Source organism: Eleginops maclovinus, chromosome 8 (genome assembly GCF_036324505.1).
Source record: "Eleginops maclovinus isolate JMC-PN-2008 ecotype Puerto Natales chromosome 8, JC_Emac_rtc_rv5, whole genome shotgun sequence".
NCBI lineage: Eukaryota > Metazoa > Chordata > Actinopteri > Perciformes > Eleginopidae > Eleginops > Eleginops maclovinus.
In genome coordinates, this window is record NC_086356.1 from 14252952 (window position 1) to 14273394 (window position 20443).

General features: G+C 42.2%; 1 protein-coding gene across 3 annotated transcripts in view; it reads right to left on the reverse strand.

Moving 5' to 3' along the window:
- Positions 1-20443, reverse strand: part of ptpn13 (protein tyrosine phosphatase non-receptor type 13) — a 43260-nt gene that overhangs the window by 14233 nt on the left and 8584 nt on the right. For 2 of the 3 annotated variants that reach the window (XM_063889646.1, XM_063889645.1), the window contains exons 3-17: positions 20078-20244; positions 18976-19041; positions 17563-17748; positions 17228-17315; positions 14311-14943; positions 6718-6810; positions 5234-5327; positions 3500-3713; positions 2484-2558; positions 2190-2361; positions 1577-1727; positions 1331-1469; positions 1020-1172; positions 347-529; positions 57-219 (exon numbers count right to left, since the gene is read on the reverse strand). In XM_063889646.1, coding sequence (XP_063745716.1) covers positions 57-219; positions 347-529; positions 1020-1172; positions 1331-1469; positions 1577-1727; positions 2190-2361; positions 2484-2558; positions 3500-3713; positions 5234-5327; positions 6718-6810; positions 14311-14943; positions 17228-17315; positions 17563-17748; positions 18976-19041; positions 20078-20244 — 2577 coding nt within the window. The remainder of the gene's footprint in view (positions 1-56; positions 220-346; positions 530-1019; positions 1173-1330; positions 1470-1576; positions 1728-2189; positions 2362-2483; positions 2559-3499; positions 3714-5233; positions 5328-6717; positions 6811-14310; positions 14944-17227; positions 17316-17562; positions 17749-18975; positions 19042-20077; positions 20245-20443) is intronic. The other variant, XM_063889644.1, reaches the window with a different exon arrangement.

Genomic DNA, 20443 nt, shown 5'->3' on the forward strand with positions numbered 1-20443 from the left:
CTTGAGCTGGACCTCTGAGCCTGAGGGCATATCCTGTGTGGCTGCTTCTCTCATACCTAGGTCCTGAAGCTCCTGGTTGTTTTGGCGAGCCTTCATCTGCAGGTGGAACTTGTGCTGGTCGGAGCAGAGCTGGAGCAGATACTGACCGGTCTTGTTGCTGTCCGTCTGAAACAGGTGCTTAATCCCATCGGATGTGTTCTGCAGGCAAATCTTCTTTTTCTTCAGGGTGAGAGGTTCAACATTTGAGTGAAAGCTAGGATCAACTAGGCTTAATTAGTGAATGAATTACATTTAGTATAGCGTGGCTTAGTTTTTATTATTTTTAATAGTAAAGACAAGTACATACTATAAAGGAAATCTTTTTAGTGTCCCTCCAGGGGAACCTTAGCACTGGGGTCCGATTTCCGTTTAGCACTTCAAAGATCAGCACCCCCTTGGAGTAGACCCCCAACATGATGCCCGTCTGGGACCGCTTCTCAGGAAGTACCCGGTGGAAATGGACCCCATACTCTGTCAGCCTCTGGCTCACCTTTAAAACAATTAAAATAAAGCATATTCTCACAAATACACAGTACAGTATTGATTTAGGGGGAAGGGATGTGATATATTGGACATTTTCATGCGGACAAATAGTTTATAATCAGAATGTGATCAGATCTGGGTGCAAAACATTTGATCTGGTTACATGAAAAATTATAATGGTATTCAATATGATTCAGTGGCATGAAGAGAAAAGACAGGCTTTAGTAGACTGTGAATATGGCAAAGATGCCGTGCCAGGACTTTTGTTTGTGGTTGACACTGCAAACTTTTGGTTTGTTGTCAAGTCTAAACTCAAATGTATAACTTTTTCTGTAAAAATAAACTCTTTGGCACTTTTTCCTGGAACCAAGGCCATTGTGTGCAAACAATTGTTCACTGTGTGTGTGTCACAAAATAAACACTTGTGTAGCAATAACTGAAATATTTTGGGCAGTCTGTACGGAATCATGATTCCTTTATTCTCTGGTCTTGCTGACCTTGAGAAACTCAAACTCTGCCTCAGAGTCAGATGCCCCGTAGTAGTTGCTGTGAAGTTTGGGCAGCTCCTCCTTGACGGTCGTCTGGTCAATTTTATCCAGGACAGACACTGGGAGGTAGTGCTCTGTTCTGAAGTAGGTCTTCCCGTGGAGCTGAGGCACAGGAAAAAAACAGCGCCATGTCGGAAGACTTTACTTTTTGTTATATAGAAAAATAAAAGCCAAGACAATTTCACAATTGAGTGAAAACCAGCATTTTGAGTGTTGTCAGCTGACTAGTAACACTTAGATGTACTAAAGTGTGTCAGTACCTCAGGTTGGTAGTCACTGAATTCAGCCTGCAGTGCCAGTGAGGCCAACAGCATGGAACTTTCTGTGTCACAGCGCATCCTCTCCTCCAAGATATCCTTCCTCAGCTGTAGGTAGTACTGATGTTTGGTCATAGCATGCCTGTTATAAACAAATACAGAGATATTTGGTCATATTAGATGTATTTTGCTATAACAATGAAACACTTGTGTCATTTAAGGTTCACAGTTACAAAAAGAAATACTAACTGTATGAGGTTGACGTCATCAATGAAGAATTTGATGCGTAGGAATAGATTAAAAGGCACATCCGATTTCTTCTTCTTAGGGTCCTCCTTCCATCCCTCTGGTGCCACCTTGGTCAGTTTGGCATCAGGTTCAACGAAGAAAAACTCCTCATCTGTGTGTGTGATTGTTAGGGGGGAGGGTTGGGATGGAGTAAGAATGAGTTTATCAGTCATTCATGTTTGCTTGCACCAACATTTTGCTTCCAAAATTAGCCGTACAAATTCATTACCACAAATCTCTGCACACAAAATTAATGAAACCATGTCTGATATGCTTCAAATTTGATGTCACAGTCTAAACATTGGATTTCGGAAGATACTTTTTTCTCTAGGATAAATGATGTGCCACTCCTTTCATGAGAAACCATGGATTCCTGAGTGTTTTCTTGTGGGAGAAGAGGGTATTTAAGGTCAACGTGGATCAGTGGCAGTCCTAACATTGGTTAACTAAATGAAGCTATGGTAACCGCCACACACACACACTAGTGCACACAACATAGAAGACTGACTACCCAAACATATCCCTGATGTTCATGCAACTCAAATTACAGAGAAGAACAGGCTACACAAGGTACCTCTGAGGTATGCTAGTCCGAAGAGATTGTGCTCCACAAGCCCGATGTGAGCGACCACCATGTCAAGAACGTCTTTGCAAACGGCCTTGATGTCACAGCTCAGCTCCAGCTTTTGGCCATTCAGCAGCACTACACCCACCTTCCTCTGCACTTCCTCCACCTTACCACGCTTCTTTTACGCAGAGAGAGAAAGAAGGGAAGGAGTTATGGAATAGTAATGAGAAATAATGCACTTTCTTTTGGCAACATCATGGAAACATTAGCTCAAAGGTGAAATTAAATGCACTGTCTCACCATTATTGAAGAGGGAACAGATAAGGCCACACACGGCTCACTGGCCATCTTCACAAACTCAGGCCCATGGAAGTTCTGAAATTGGGGTAAAGAGAAATTCATTACGTTATCAAACATGTAAAATAAGCATTTTCAACTAAGGCCTTTTATTTATTTATTGTTTTGCTGTGATGACAACTGATTGAGTTCATGTATTGTCATTGCTGCAGGCTGTAATAGCTGCTCTGATGAGCTAATATCAATGACAGGTCATGTGATGCTTTTTTATTCGACCCACTTCCTTGTTCATACGTGCTGTAAACAGGTCTCACCAGAAGTAGAGGAGCAAGATTCCTTCCTTTGCTTTAGCTCAAAGGTTATTGTTTATAAACTGGAACCCCCCCAGCAGAAATGACATCAATTTACAAAAAAGCAGTACAGGAAATATGCCTTGCCTTTGCTTGCATAATTAACCTATTAGGAATACAGTTGAAAGACAGTAAGGGTATTAACTGCAGACATCAGCAGATGTGTTGCTATGTTTACCACTTGTGTTGACACATTTTGTGATAGTACGTGGGATAAATCCGAGCGTAACCAAAAAATCCCACATCTACCACAAACCCATATATTTTCAATTAACGTACGCAGGCTGACAAGAGTTATGATTTCCAGTCAGTGATTTGTACTATCAGCACATCTAGTGAGCATAGCAACAACAAGCTAGTAGCCAATGAGTTCATGTGAGTTCAATTTTGCAATATAAACAAGCTTCAAGCATAGTCAGACATTGGATGTAGGGAGTTCCCCTTGCAGTGTGCGTGTAGAAATAATGTCTTTTAATCACTTTGGGAGTTCAAGAGTTAGGTGTGTCACGCGTGGGTGTTTAAATGTGGTCAACACTCCCATTATGATAAAGTACATTTTTAACAAACTAAGAAAATAAGACCCAAATATCTGAAGTTAACCTCAAAGTTGGCATGATTAGTAAAAAACAAAGAAATTCTGGAGGCTGGTAGAGCGTTAAGAGCAAAAACCTTGGGTTTGCGAAGTACAGAAGAGGAGTGGAGGGGGTCTCGAAGGTCGAGCATAGAAGTGCGAGATGGGGCCAGGGGATCATCTGCGGGGTAGAGGTTGGCCCTGGAGAGCCTGTTGGCCAGGTGGACCTGGAGCCGCTGCACCTCTTCCTCCTGCCTCTGGAGGAGCAGCTCCGCCCCGAACAGATCTTCATCAGCCGCCCCCTCATACAGCCTGCAGGAGAAAAGAACAGGGGTGCTGGAGTCAGAACTGTGTGGTATTGTCATAGAGATGAATGGAAACAAGTTAAGTCAAGTTTATTAATATAGCATGTTTAAAACAAGCTCTTTGACAGTGGCTTTCAATGGATGAAAGGAGAAAATACAAGGCAATATTATATCTGCACAAATCTGAAAGAGAAACGAAATACAATATGTAAGATCAGTTTATAAAACTAAAAGCCATTGAAAAGATTAGAAAGGAAAACATTAAGAGACCACTTCAGCATTACCTTTCTCCCTGTTTTTATTATTTATAGACTTTTGTTTAAATTAGTGTATTCTATAAACTACTGACAATTTCTCTGTGTTGGAATTCAACAGACACTGGAAAGGCAGCCATACATGTAGAGATCAAGATTTAAGAAACATTTGGAGTAGTCTTTTCATTTTTTCCAGAGCTGTATGTCTTTCTTTTCTTAAAGGTGTCAATGGAGGTATATTTGATGGAAAGAGGAATGCTTTCTAAGCTTTGGAGCTGCCACTACAAAGGAGTTGTCTCCTGCCCACTAGCTTCAAACACTGAAAAGTTAAAAGGATTTGTTCCTAGGACCTAAGATCCCGGGGGTTGGAGAAGGGAGTGTTTTTATCTACTGCCTTTTATTTTTTGCCTTCTTCATACAACAAATAATGACATGAGGAGAGTTTGTCAGACAATGTGTTAGCACAAAAAGACACCAAATGTTAGCAGGGATGCCCTCCTTTAGTGTCAGGGCAAAACAAGTGCTCTGTGCTGAGGGACTGAATGAAAACATGGGTTTCCTGTTAGCAGGCACAGCAACAGCAGGCAGCAGTTCCCCGTAATGCCAGAGATTAAAGAGATAGAGAGTGCTGAATGTGGATGTCACATTAGATGACCTCATTACTAAAGCATGGGCTGACCCTGCTGTGCATCACCAGCTGTTTGTGGCCCAGAGGACCAAACACCACAGCTCCATGTGTGGCTTCTCTTCTCAGGGTAGGGAACGGAAAAAAAGCGAACACATGCAGACACATTTGATTTAAGACATGCATAATCCTGTGGGGAAACTTGATCCATTTCCATTCACAATAAATCTGGAGGGTGATATAAGGTGATTCCCAAAAATACAACAGCATACAATATAAGGGCATAGATGGTAACAAAAAAAAACCCAATCAAATTTTAAAAAGTGTTTTGACTGATTCAGTAACTCAATTAACCTTTATAAGTGGGAGTTTGTTAGATATTTTGTTTAAGCCTTGATTGTGGAACTTCTTGAATTAGATTTGATTAATTAGTCGGAGGGATCTAATAGAAGAACAATGGGTTCAGAAATGTTGTAACAAAAAGTAAACATCTTGGAAATGAGTTGAAGACTGCAGTGTCCGTGTGAAGGATGAGATTTCCATACGGATAAACAAACTACTAGCTGTGTGTTGGTAACTTGGGAGATAAGACACAACACTGGTACCTTGTTTGTTGAATTGCAAGCTGTATACAAATGTGCGTGTTACCTGTGCCTGTTGTGACTCGTCAGCGACAGGGCATCATGTTCAGAGGAAAGAGCCAGCTGCGAGCCAAACCTCCTCACATCGCCTGGTTTCTTAGCTGGGAGAGACACGGGAGTATCAGCTTTGTACAATCACACACAGTACTATACACAACCCTCCTGATGCAGACACCTACACTTTGATTTGAGGAGTTGAAACCAGGTCAAATCAGAAGCAACAAACAGTATCTCTGTTGTCTTCTTGACATAAATTGCGTGCAAAAAAAACCCACGTCTGTATGACAGCAACAGTGTGTCATACACTACTAAAATATACTGAGACAAGTTCTGCCCTGTCTAAGAGCCTTTTAATCTCTTAGAAGTTGTGATTAATCGTGCTTTGGAGTTGAAAGTAACTCATTCTCTTTTTTTTGGAACATGTTTAATATATTTTATCCTTCTCCAAATGAAATTGGCACGTTTTCCATTGGTACGTCTAAACTCCTCACAGCTGCCTGAGCTCAATGTCAGACTTTTTTCCAAAGGTGATACCCCTGGGTATGGAGAGAAATGGAATACATGTACTTTTGACCTTTGTTAAGTCAGTCTTCAGCTGCACTGACATTTTTGAGTAAACTACTTTAAATGAGTCAACTCTCTGGACTAAATAAATGAACACATCTTCTGCATCTCAAGCCTGTGAGAGAGTTATTTATATTTTTCATGAGACATGTGCTACACCAATTTTAAAACACGACCAACTTGTCTCTGTCAGTGAATCTACAGTAAATTGAAGCAGTTTTACTTTCACAACAGAGCGTCTGGGTTAATCTATAGCTCAGTTTGGACAAATTCAATCTGAGCTGCTGCTGTGTTTTGCTCATTGGCAAGCCTCGTGTTTCCCACACGATTAAGGTGTTGAAATCTTGCACAATTTCCTTTTGGACTGATAACAAAGTCATTTTACCTTGTGCAATCCTACATAGTTAAAAAAAACATGATCTAATCCCATCAGCAGCAGATAAAAGACTGACAGCAGCTCCGAGGGGGGAGGGGGGGGGGTTTGAAGCGCTGTACTCATCAACATTTTGTCAACAAAGTATGTCCTGTAAGGTTTGGCATTAAGAGAGCAGGAAATCTGGCTTTAGAAAGATAACAGTCCGCCGTCAATGGAGACAAAGAATAATTGATATCCTTTGAAGGTGGCTTTCAATCCCAGGCTTTGTTGCCCAGGCTACTGGTGTTTTTTCTTGTTAAATGACTCATTCTCCTTTCCAGGGGAAAACAAGTCAGAGATAAGATGACAAAACCAGCAGGGTCTTAGATCAACAGGAACATGACAGAGAACCATGTTGGTCGAGTTTGATCATTTAATTTTGTAGTTAATTACTAAGAGTTCAGTTATTTTGGACTATTTTAATATTGAATTCTGACTCTGGCTGCATTTATCCAAGATACGTTACGTGTGTCCATGAAAAGAATAACTATGATGCTAAAGGAAGCTTATACCTTGTCTGTAGTCTGGATCAGAGGAGGTCACAGAGGGGCTTTCACTGGATGAGCTGTAGTCACTGTTGTACCTCTGATGAGTGTGGACTGGGTCTGAGGGAAGAGAAAGACCATCAGAGCATCGTTTAAAATATAAAGTACAAACATGCACTAACAGAGAGACGTCAGCGGGATGATGAAATGGATCAAACATTGACTTCATGCACATGAGACAAAACTCAAAAAAAGATTACATGGATTCAGTATGTGAGGAATGTTAAGGTTTATTTTCCAATGTCACGCAACACAGAACAATTTTTATTACACAGTTAGAGGGACAAGCTACTGTTTTTTCTTTTACAGTACTGGCTCGAAATCAAAACAGAGACAGCAGCCCTGAACCACAAGTCTGACGCACACAGAGCAGGTATTAGTCACGCTGTTGGTAAACACTACTAATGAAAGACGGATGGAACTACAGTGAACATCAGCGAGTGTCTGCAGGCATGCCTCCTGTCAGGTTTTGTTTTAAGGGTTTATTATTTTGTCTTGCGTGACAGGATGAACCACAGCAAGTAGAGACCAGCTCACCACAATGATGAACTTTTCCTCTGAGCAATGCTTCATACAAACCTGGGGTACTACTAACTACTAAAATATATTTTCACAACACTCTGTACTCCGATGTAATGTGTCATGTGCTTTCCCGTATATTATTACACAAAACTTGAAAGTCCTGCTCTTCAGTATCAGCTACACAGATTGAATGAATGGCATTTCTGAGTCATGGGTTAGGCATTTTGGCTCATGTCTTTGTAATGAAGTCTATCTTACCTATAAGTAAAGAGCTTTGTGGTAAAGGCAGCAGTCTTACTAAGACAGAAGAGGAGTGGTCAAATGTCGCCCAAAATAGTTTTCCCGTCTTCCGTTTGCTAAGTGAGCAATGACATGTGCAGTAAGAAATGTACACAAAGCCACAGTGTCCTCTTTGTCATTTAGAGTGATTCACCGATGCCAGGACCAAGACATTTGTTTTAACACCCACACTGACGACTACATGATCCCACACATTGCCACCTGTCCTACACTCGCTGCTACGCTGCTATGAGTGCAGTCAGGATCAGTTTGGAGACCCACAGGGTGACGTAGAGAAGAAAATGCAGGGATAAAACCAACATCAAACCCATTTCCCTCTTCTTTATCCTGACACAGCATAGGACGACCACTATCAACAGGAAATCTCAAATTGGATGGAACTGTTTATGATCTGATTATAGCTTAGAAGGAAAGGGAAACGAAAGAGGATAAATATTTGTGAAAATAAGTGTTTGTATGTGCTGCTACTTCATTTTGTCAAAGTCAATTAAAAGACAAGATAACAGAAACGACACACAGCCAGATTTCATTTAATTCTACCAATCGAGTGGTGAAGGAACGAGTCCTAAAACCTGGAAGTGAATTAGCATTTTACTACTCCTGGTTCCCTCGTCTCAAGAGTCAAGGGATGTCTCTGTAGGATTTTGGAAAATAGCTCGAAATCAGGTCTGTGGTTGACACAAGTTTAAGAGACGGATCACGTTTTGTTCTACGACATTAAATACATCAGCAGTGACCCCTCGCTGGGGATTTTTTTGAAGAGTTTACGTGTCTGAAAAACAAGTAGCTGAATAGGACAACAGAAGTCATCGAGGACGCTGTACTTCTTTACACCGAACACGTAAACACTCCTGCTAAGTTTGTTTGCCCCTTGAAACCAAGTACCTGCCATCTTGCGAACTCTTTAAAACAAACGCTTCAACTTGTACAATTTTGAATCTGTATTTTTAAAAGTCAGTTGAAATGATCTTAAGTTGGCGTGACGTTGAAGTTGAACCCTGCTGTACTCGTCAGTAGTTCCTTTATAGCAAACACGTTAGCATTTTGCTTCTGGCGATTGGATTTATGATTTGAAAATTGAAAAATCTTGTTTTTTAACAATATTCCTAAATCCTATGGAGAAATCGCATTGTTTTTTGTCGAGGGAACCCATGCGCAGCTTACTTCCGGGTCGGCTGACAAAAATATGTCATCCCTCCACCACTCTATTCGTCTCTATTATATAACTCTAAACGCCTCTTTATAAACCAGGAATACATTTAGATTTCCCCAAAAAGACCTGCATTAAAGGACATTAACCTCATCATTAAAAGCACATGTTTTAATGCCCTGAAGGCAATACAAATGTGTTTGTTGAAGTTCAATTTGTTAGAGGCGTGGTTGTTTACGTTTTTGATGTTGTACTTTGCAATTGTAAGTAAAGGTCTTGTTGTAATAGCTGCTGAAATGTAAGTCTTATCTGGTATGTGGTATCACATATAAACCATAGGGGTATTAAGAGTGCATACTATAGTGTTGCATATAGAGGGAACATGTAATTCCTGTGAAAAGAATGGTATGATGAGGTCTTTCGGAGTGATTTCAATCATGTATTTCTGGTTGTCTGATGAAGTTTTAGTCAGTCAAAATGAACCCCAGGGTGGATAAGGATATGTAGAGAATTCCAAAATAAACATAGCATCAACAGTTCTCAAAGCAGTGAGGGAATAGAGAGAGAAAGAGGGTCACAGCTAATCAAACAGATTTACTGAGATCATTTGAACATTTCAGTGAAGAGGTAGGAGGGCTGGATACAGTACGCGGTGACTCAGATAAACAGATCCTTCTCGGTGCTCCTCCTCACTGACTGCTATCGTTTCTTTCCAGGAAATATATCCCTCTTCCGCGTAAAAAGGAGCACCATTGATAAGTAGCAAGCATGCACAAACAAAAAGGAGAATGAACTAAAGTTAGGAAGGATTTCAATCAGTCAGTAGTAATCAAACACATGATGTGAGGCTTAATGAGAGCCGAGGAATCGTGTCATGCTTCAACTTGCTCTGTCATGTCTTCTCCTCTGTAAAGGGAGTCATTTGAACTAGAAGAGCAGCTTTCCTAGGAAACCATTATTCCAACCTGCACATATCTCCTCCCTTTGCCTTATCTTTTCCTTTTTTCTCCCTTTCACTCTTCCCTTGCTCCTTGATTCCTTGCAGAACCAACAGTTCTGCATGAGTCCACAAACAGCTTCTATAGGCTACAGCCTTTTGGGCAGTTCAAGCTGTGAAGAGACACAAACTCAGACTGTGAGGCTATTTAAAGTCTGGAGGTCCAGGGGAGAAAAAAAGAAACTTCCCTTTAACGCAAAGACTGAAATGGATAATAGCTAACAGAAACCCTCAAGACTCCCTTTGCCAAGTCAACATGACTCAGAAGAAAAACATACCATCTAGATTTTGTGAAAGTGAAAGTTCAAGAGCACAAATATCAATGGAAATGTCTTTTTTATAAAACTAATAACCTTTATTGCATATTTATTTTAGAAATCATGCATAATGTGAGGAGGAAATGAATCAGAAAGTTATCAGAAATAAACCCTAAAGCTTTCCATAAAAGCCTTAGAATCTTTCCTGCTGAAACCTTCGGAGTCAAACACCAAACTGTAATATAATTGCGGGTTATTGGTTTGTTTTTGTGGACACCTCCCCTTCCCTTGAGGCGGCCGTGTTGTGTGTGGTTGTCCAAGCTGGATCCAACCCGGCACAAAGCCGCATGACCTGCTGCCAAGTGCCGGAAAAGTCCAATATGGTTAATAATGTTTGGAATTCCCTCATCCGCTACGCATGACTCCAATTACAGCTTCTAGGTCAGCAGAGGAAAGCTTTTACTGATGGAAGCACCTTGTCACCAAAAAAAGGAGACGCGCCGGGGTGAGACATAGGGGGACCAGGTATAAACATGCCCATGCACACACAGGCATGCACACACACAATTTTTTAGTCATGTTTTTGGATTGAGTATGATTTGCAAACGCACACACAGAGACGGCATAGATCCAGTGTGAAAACTGGGTGAAACCTGAGAGCACTGACCACTGCTGCGCCATCACTTTCCTGCAGAAAAGAACAGAAAAAAGTAAGAGAAAAAGAAAGAAAAGAAGGTTTCTGCCAAGCAACACATCCACGGGGCCCTGCAAATGGTCTGTGCTCAATTAGACCCCATTCATACTACAAAATAGCTCTGGGATGGAGCAAAAAAATATTTTGGCTCGGTCTTCATCGTAGAGCGCAGTCAGTTTCGATGGTAGTGAGAATTCCTTTGTGTCAGCTTGGTTTCTAGCAAACCATAAACCATAACGTAATATCAATTAAAAGCTACAAAACATGCGGATAATCCTTCCAGTTTGAACTGAGCAAGAACAGGCATACGTAAAGTGATTATCTCTCATTTCCTTTTGACACTTTTATGGGCAAAGAACTTTAGCTCCTCTCTTCAATGATACCAAATCAAAAATGCCTCCTGTTGATTACAATCAGCAAAAGGGAGGAAAGGAAGGCTTGACTTGCAGGGGATAAAAAGCCACAGTCAGAGAAGAATGCTGTCAGTCGGTGGCTCGGTGAGCAATAAAAATAGCTGCCAGAAAGGCAGGGAGGCCAGAGGTTGGAGGGAGCTGGAGAGTGAGGAGTATGTGAAACCAGCGGGAGGAGGAAAGGGAAGAAGAGGTAGAAGACAGGGCTTTATTATATGAAACCATTCATCCCTCATGCTCCTAAAAAAAAAAAGGTCTGCAGATGGCCAGCAGACTCACTATGACCCTGCATAAAACGAGCCTGTCTATGGAGACTTTAGCAAGAATTCAATAAGCTCCGGAGGGAAATGTAAAGCTCTTGCTGCTGACTGCCGAGGTGCCGAACAATTGTATTGTGTGTGCTGGGTCTAAGCATGTGATTACAGAGATTGTTTTTTTTAGTCTGCAAATACCTTGCACGTATGTGTGTTTTTGCAGTCGTATGTGAGGGGGAAAAAAGAAAAGGGACTTACAGCATGAGTGACAGTTAGGAGCAGGCTAGAATTAAGCTGGTCTGTAATTAGAATCAGTCATTTGGAAACCTCGGTACCAGTGACTCATACATTCTGTCCAAACCAACGCCACCAACCAAACTTCATTGGAGCCAGCTCCACTGCCACATGGTAGATAGAGATGGACAGGCAGCCTTTACCTACCCCGGTGTCTGCTGGCTAACCCATCACTGTGACCTTTTCACTCCTCAGGTGAGCCACTCTGACTTACTGCAGCTGATTCACCCAAACACCATTCTACTGCCCCATAGATTCTTTTTAGCACCCAGTTGACACTTCTCATACAGTCGGGAGAACAAGTATTTGATACACTGCCGATTTTGCGGGTTTTCCCACTTACAAAGCATGTAGAGGTCTGTAATTTTTACCATAGGTACACTTCAACTGTGAGAGACAAACAAAAATCCAGAAAATCCCATTGTATGATTTTTAAATAATTAATTTGCATTTTATTGCATGACATAAGTATTTGATCACCTACCAACCAGTAAAAATGTTGGCTCTCACAGACCTGTTAGTTTTTCTTTAAGAAGCCCTCCTGTTCTCCACTCATTACTGGTATTAACTGCACCTGTTTGAACTTGTTACTTGTATAAAAGAGACCTGTCCACACACTCAATCAAACAGACTCCAACCTCTCCACAATGGCCAAGACCAGAGAGCTGTGTAAGGACATCAGGGATAAAATTGTAGACCTGCTCAAGGCTGGGATGGGCTACAGGACAATAGGCAAGCAGCTCGGTGAGAAGGCAACAAGTGTTGGTGCAATTATTAGAAAATGGAAGAAGTTCAAGATGACGGTCAATCTCCCTCGGTCTGGGGCTCCATGCAAGATCTCACCTCGTGGGGCATCAATGATCATGAGGAAGGTGAGGGATCAGCGCAGAACTACACGGCAGGACCTGGTCAAGAAAACCATTATTAACACACTACGCCGTCATGGATTAAAATCCTGCAGCGCACGCAAGGTCCCCCTGCTCAAGCCAGCGCATGTCCTGGCCCGTCTGAAGTTTGCCAATGACTATCTGGATGATCCAGAGGAGGAATGGGAGAAGGTCATGTGGTCTGATGAGACAAAAATAGAGCTTTTTGGTCTAAACTCCACTCGCCGTGTTTGGAGGAAGAAGAAGGATGAGTACAACCCCAAGAACACCATCCCAACCGTGAAGCATGGAGTTGGAAACATCATTCTTTGGGGATGCTTTTCTGCAAAGGGGACAGGACGACTGCACCGTATTGAGGGGAGGATGGATGGGGCCATGTATCGCGAGATCTTGGCCAACAACCTCCTTCCCTCAGTAAGAGCATTGAAGATGGGTCGTGGCTGGGTCTTCCAGCATGACAACGACCCAAAACACACAGCCAGGGCAGCTAAGGAGTGGCTCCGTAAGAAGCATCTCAAGGTCCTGGAGTGGCCTAGCCAGTCGCCAGACCTGAACCCAATAGAAAATCTTTGGAGGGAGCTGAAAGTCCGTATTGCCCAGTGACAGCCCCGAAACCTGAAGGATCTGGAGAAGATCTAGCATGGAGGAGTGGGCCAAAATCCCTGCTGCAGTGTATGCAAACCTGGTCAAGAACTACAGGAAACGTCTGATCTCTGTAATTGCAAACAAAGGTTTCTGTACCAAATATTAAGTTCTGTTTTTCTGATGTATCAAATACTTATATCATGCAATACAATTCTAATTAATTACTTAAAAATCATACAATGTGATTTTCTGGATTTTTGTTTTAGATTCCGTCACTCACAGTTGAAGAGTAGCTACTAGCTCTACATGTTTTGTAAGTGGGAAAACCTGCAAAATCGGCTGTGTATCAAATATTTGTTCTCCCCACTGTATATCTTTATGACAGAGCTGGGGCCTTGAAAGGATAAGTTATAAAGAGGATTTATCATTATCTCAGAAGCAGACTAAAGCTGTGAACTTTGGCGGGGGTTTCCCCTTTGAAATGGTGCTCCGTTTAATTATACTACAGCCATATTATGTATGTAGTATAATTAAATGTCAATCGATGTTCTGACACATGATAAAGAAAATGACAAATCTCAATCTCATTATCTTTAAATACTGCTGACCAGGTGATGGTTGAAGTATTCTGAAAAAATGGCACTGATTAAATATCTGCATGAGCTGCAACAAAGGCTGTTACATGTTGCAGAGTGAGTTGAACAGCTTTTACATTAAACAAGTCAATAATATTACAAACCTTTTACTGAAAAAATGGTGAATTGCTATTCTGCTACTCACCGGAAGTGACAAAAAGACAATCGGCCACAGTATGGCTCATAGTAAGAGTAAGGAAGTGATGGACGAGGACTGGTTCAGTTATCAGTGTGCAGCAAATTGTTTCGGACATCAGATTGTGAAAGTATTGGGCATCCAAATTCACTTGGAAGATATTCAATATTACAGATATTCAATGTTTGCACTCACAGAGGCATAACGAGGAAAATGACTTTTTGATAATGAAAAAAGACAGCTGGATAGAGATGTTCAAACGCTGACTCCTTTTTTGAGGTTGGTTTCTGAAAGCTTTGGGACAATCTGACAAGCACCTCTGATGATTCATACTGGCACCTTCAGAAGCAAGTTAATGCAGGAGAGACCATATACCGTTTTATTCACTACTCATGTCATTCATGGGACTAAACACTGTATGTTAGGATAGTATACTCACCATCCACTGCCTGCCTGAGCACCTGCAGCTTCCTCTGCCTCTCCTTTATCCTGTCGTATGCACCGGTGATTCCGGACCCTACTGACAGGGCCGAATGGTGATGAGGCTTCCTGCTCTTCAGCCCACTAAACTCAGAAAAGCGAGACTCCCTCTCTCTGGATGCCCGCAGGGGGGATTTACGCCTGCCTATGGAGTGGGAATTGATGATACTGCTGCCCCTCCGCGCATCCTCCAGAGCCCCAAAGCGAAGAGCCTCGGGGTCAATGCAGGCTAAGTCCACAGAGGAAGCCCAGTTCTTCTTCGCCCGACTAGGGGCCAGATCCGCACTGTGGAAGGCTAAAGACCTCCGGTCCAGTTCCACAGGGCGGCCCTTTTGCTGCGGGTGAAGGGGGTGCAGATAGGGATAAGACAGCTGCTGCTGGAGTGAGGGGGGTTTGGGGTAGAATTCTGTAGGGGAGTCAGAGTTGGGGTGATAGTCAGACGGGTAATACTGATGGGCTGCCCCCTCATCCCCCTTCAAAAGGTCCTGGATTGGCAGAGAGCCCATGGAGCGGCTGAGGCCCCGGTTCAGAGACGTCTGCTCCTGACTCCTGGCTCTGTAGCGCTCCAGAACCCTGGGGGCGGCGCTCCTCCCTGAGAAAAGGAGACATCCAAAACTTTATTAAACTGCAGAAGCTGACAGAACTCATTTTCTTCACATCATCCAGCAAAGAACATCATTAGCAGCTCTTCAGAGGGGAAGATGAATGAAGATAGATTCTCTAGCTTTCACTTTCTCATACTGACCGTAAGAGAGATCATCTGAAGTAGATATTATTCTCAGTGAATCACACACATTACTTTTAATTCAGAAAGAGGTATTTAGGATGAAAGGTGGACCTGGAGAGGGATTAAAAAGGATTTTAATCTGAAAAACATAGCATGCTTAATTACGTCTAAGTGCATCTATTTCTAACAGCATCAGCATGACATGACAACTGAACACGGCTCCACTGAATACTCCCCTCCTCTGCTCTGATACCCTGGCCTCAAGAGACGGAGCACCTGCTGCAGGCCTCTCTTACAAAGATTGGAAAGCAGTTACAGTACATGAATGTAGAAATACAGTATGTCCGCAGATTCCCGATCAGTCATAAATAGAAATGTAGTGTACATTATCGTTTTTATTTGAATAAAAAACCCGAGAGTGCTGGTTAGAAGGATTGTATAGATGTGTTTACTATCTGTATTAAGGTTATTTCTTTCTTAAAATCTCCTTATATTGTACTAGTGTTTTTCCCATGGTTAGTTGTTGGATTTTATGACAAATCTTTAGAATTAGCAGCAGCAATAGAAAGAAATTAAGTTTCTGTTGAACAACCCCGGGGATGTAAATGAAGCAGCCATTAATGGCAAATAAAACTTGATTCATTTGTTGAAAGTTAACCAAAAATGGCTTGAAGAAAAGCAAATTAAGAAAGTTAGCATGCTGTTCTTGACCCCAAGTGGAACTACCATTTCTATATACATTCTATTTTGTTAAGAAGCCCCATTATTATCAAAAACAAACAAAAGAGCATATGGCACCACAATAACAAACAATTTCTGTTCAGCCCAGCTTTCTCTGTGTCTTTAGTGAAACTGAATAATGAATGGTGCTCTCTTCGGTGGTCCATAAATTCAAAGCTGGCCTTTCCAGACGAGCTGTGTGTACACTGCTGCCAGTGACAGCTCTGGTCTGAGAGTGGAAGAGACAAAAAGGAGGCCGACATGTGCGTGTGCAGGAGCAAAAACAAGAGCAAGGGATGCAGAAAAGAGAGAGCAGGGGGAGAAGTTAAGTCCTGTAAAGAAAATAAAAAACAAGCTCTATATGCGGGGGTTTAATCTAAGGAGCACATGCTTGGTCTTAACAGGGAAACAGATCAGAGACGGACAGGCTGTCTTCCAGGGACTCATGGAAAACAAAATGAAAACACAGGATGTATTTTATTTCTTAAAGAAGCCAATTGTTGCCAAAGTTCTCAGCTAATACATGTATGAACTACGGCGAAGAATACATGGAAATATCCAACATGAAAAAAAGAGACAATGGCTTTATTTCCCCTAGCAGGAATAACAACACACAGAAGAGAGAGAGAGCAGCTCTGTGAGAAGAGAGGAGCTTAAGTACTGACTAATACTCTTTGCATGTACTTTCCCTAGGGCTGGCTGCTGCTCCACCGGGGAAACAAAGCCCTGATACAAGCAGCAGACCAGCAGCTTCACTGGTGACTCCAAAATATGCATCTGTAATCAATGCCATGCCGAGCTTACATAATCGGGACAACAGCCATGTTTGTGCTGCGCTCCCCTTTCCATGGCCTGGAAAAATGCCGAAGTTCTCTCAGAAACCACTGGGAAGGTTTGGTCATATTTTCCTGAATTAAATCCGATTCGAGGTAGCAGCAAGTTTTGATTCTTTCCAAGAAAGTGAAGGAAGCAGAGCGGGAGGCTCTAATGGATGAATTACTTGGCAACCAGGGAAGGAATTAACATCACATTTTCTCAGATAAGATTCATTCTCCCAAACTTCCAAGCATTAAACAATAAGTCCACCTACACGTTATCATCTTAGTTTATCATTAGACAGAAAAAAAACAACCTCTTGACCTACTTATGCAAACAATTCTCATTATTATTACCTCAACAAGGATTCCTTCTTGTTCCCGACAGTGTGCCACTCAAATGAATACCACACAGAGCTTAGGTTAACAAAAACAAAATGTGTTTTTGAAGATTAATAGAAACCAGACCCCTTTATCATGAAGCATTGGCAGCCAAGAAATCTGAATCAGTGAGTCAATAAAGTATTCTTTCCACGCCACGGGAAAATCCTTTGGAAACAAACCAAGCACATACAGCCGTGTGTTTAATGAGTGTGTGTGTCAGCTCATCTTACCTGAGGGCAAGCCCTTTCCTCTCAGCCTCTCCCGAATCTCCTTACTCCGCTCTGGAAGAGACTCTCTATCAGTCAGCAGACCGTCCAGCTGAGAGAGTAAGGGGGAAAGAAAAACAAAGAGCGGGTGTGAAAAGAAAAAGCAGGACAGAGCAAGGAGGGGAAAAAAAACATTCCCTCTGAGTCATCCATCCTGAAATCCTGTTCTTTCAGCCTGAGCTCCATTAACTGTTGCATAATTCACAAAGTTCTGCACTCAGGCAGAGCAAATAAATGATTTATCTTACACACAAATATGGAAAACGAGAATGTTTGACCCACATCATAAAACGGCTTACCTGGGAAAGGCTACCCAGCACCAACCGGACCAGTTTCCTGATATACGAGAAGGGAGGGTCACCACTGGAGTTTCTAATGTGTTTGCTGCAGATGTCCAGCACCGTGCGCAGCGACATTCGACTCAGTGTCACATCATCACACATGTTGAGGAGCAGGCTGTTCAGGTGCTCCCCCAACTTCATAGGCTGTGAGGCAAACATAGGGAGCACGGTTCAAACACAAACATGCACAGGAACAGGACGACATGTACATCTCCATGTGGTATCTCTAAATCTGACATAAGGTTGACTTCCATGATGTTCAGATCAAAGCTTAACCTCGCCAGCATGGCACAAGTCTACTTTAAATGTCACTACTACATGTTTTAGATTAAAGGCCTAAATTAATCCTCTATCCAAAGCTGTGTGTACTTCAGGTTTTATGACACTTTATCTACATGCATCATGAACAACATGTATTTGAGCCAGTGATTGTAACAGCTGCTGTCCAGAGGTCTGAGCCCTTGAGTGAGTGGATGGCAAGCGAGAGTGTGAGTCTTCATCTCTATCCTGTGGGCTGTACCTTTTTTCCCCAAAATGTGAACACTCTGGGTTTTACACCTGGCTGGGATGTGAATGCTCTGTGAGCCAAACCATCTCCACAGGACTTGGCAGATTCAAACACATTCCAGAGTGCGTTTACGACGAGCACCTTTTTTAAAATGTCTTTATCCAGATGTGATATTTAGAAACAGGTCTCATTCTAAAAAGACAGATTCAAATACCAAACACAAAGTCTGCTATAAAGGGCTTTGAGGCGTTTGGGCTGCAAATAGTTGAAGTGTTGATCTTAAAATCAGAGCTTCAAAGTGTTTGTACATATTAATGAACATCAATTAGATTCAAGCTCTTGCCAAACAAGTTCACAGTGCTGATTAAGCCCAGCGCCGCGAGGGAAAGTCTCTGTGTTACGCAATACACCGACATTGAGCTTTCTGTGGCGACTTTCCCGCCTGCTTCTCCCTTGCCCCAGGAGCCCTCTGTTCACGGTTCCTGTGCAATTAGTTTTTGCTAAATACTTTCTCCAAGTCTCTTGTTGTTACGAGCGTACTCCAGATCTTCTTGGGACAAACGTATCTTCAGTCAAATCTCAACACTTTATCATCATTATTATGCTAACATCTTGTTTCCTAGCGCCTGCCCAGTTGGTTAGAGTTTCACTCAGAGGGAGTCTCTATTTCTGTGGGAGGGAATTATTCCAGGGCACCCCAGCAGCAGTAATGAGGAAGGGGAAAATGCTGCATCGAGATTTATTCCGCTTAGGCAGTTCTGGTTAGGATGATTAAACTGAGAGGCTTGCTTTTCTAACCTTAAGCTACTGCCCTTAATGCTCAGGAACAACTTTGGAAGAAGCCATCCTCAGTGAAGATTTACCTGACTTTGGGGGATCTCATAGTCCGCTCCCCAGAACAGCGTCATCCCCAGAGAGTACATGTGCATCTGTGAAAGAAATATCATATTGACTTAATGAGCATCAAGTATGTGCAATTTACACTAACAAGCAACCATACATACATAAGTAAAGCTAATAGTACGTAATACATAAAATAAAGGTTCGGTTTTCTTAACTAAACTATGCACTGAACCTTGTTAAAACAAGTCTGCCCTGTGTGGAAGAAAGAGAGACAGGCTAAGCCGGAGTGTAATACATGTTGAATTCATTCTTATTTGGAAAAGAAAAGGCAGAGGCTTAAGCCTGAATCCAAAAACATTTTCCATTTTCCTCCCCTTATTACTCTGCACTCATAGCTTGGGGGAGAAATCACTTCCCCTGAATGTGTGGCTTGGTAGAGGAAAGAATAATTCAGGGATTGCCAAAGAATGCAACCTAGCTTTCAATGTCTTTTAGGAACAGAGCTCAAGTGCAGACTTAAAGACACACTCTTTAAAAACATTTAAATACCAAGCATTAAAAACAACAGCACCCCAAATGCTGAGGAAATATTAAAAGGAGAAGTGGGCCATGGCAGCTGACGTCTGTTTACCCTCAGTCACTGATAATGACAGAAACAGATTAGATTTGCTACTCTGAAATAACTCAGCTGGGGAGACGGGAGCAGGGCTGGAAAACTGACTCAGCACAAAACTCTGTTGAGGTCTGTGGGGCCGTGCCAGAGACGGGAATCCAGTCATGCAAGATTTTAACTCTTCTACCAGAGTCAAATCCAGGGGGTGTGGTTTTTTTGTGTCTTTTACACCCGCCATTTGGCGAATAATCATCAACAGAACATGGCAAGCTATTCAATGTGGCTTATAACAACGCAGATTTCATATTTAAGTATTTTAAATGAAAGAAAACTGCTTTTTTGTGGCGTTAAATCTTAAAGAATAAATGTTATTTGCCAGAGATTTACTAAAAGTATTCACACAAGATTTGAAAACAGGGGAGAACGCTCACACCAGCGATGCATCAGAGGTTGTAGACTAAACAGTATGTATGCTTCTGTCACATCATGAGGTATGTTAAGGTTTATACCTTCTCTATATCAGAGATGGAAGTCAGGGACAGCCCCTCCAAGACCTCTGGAGCGGTGAAGGCTCTTAAGTCCTGCTGGGTGACATATTCGTCTGTGAATGAGATGTTTCCAGAGGGCATGAGGAGGAGGGACCAGGGAGAGATGATGAAGCCCATGGCTGTGGGGTCTGGAGAGGGAAACAGAGACAAGATCAGGGAAAGGAAAAACAAACAACTTATTTTGGTCTTCCATTATTTCAATCCCTAGCCATTGTTGTAGCACACACAAACACAGTGGAAGCTCAGTACTGTGTTATCAAGCTGGACCTAGCATTACATTGTCTCTGAGCAGTCACAGTCCCTATGCAGCGACTGTATATGTATCCA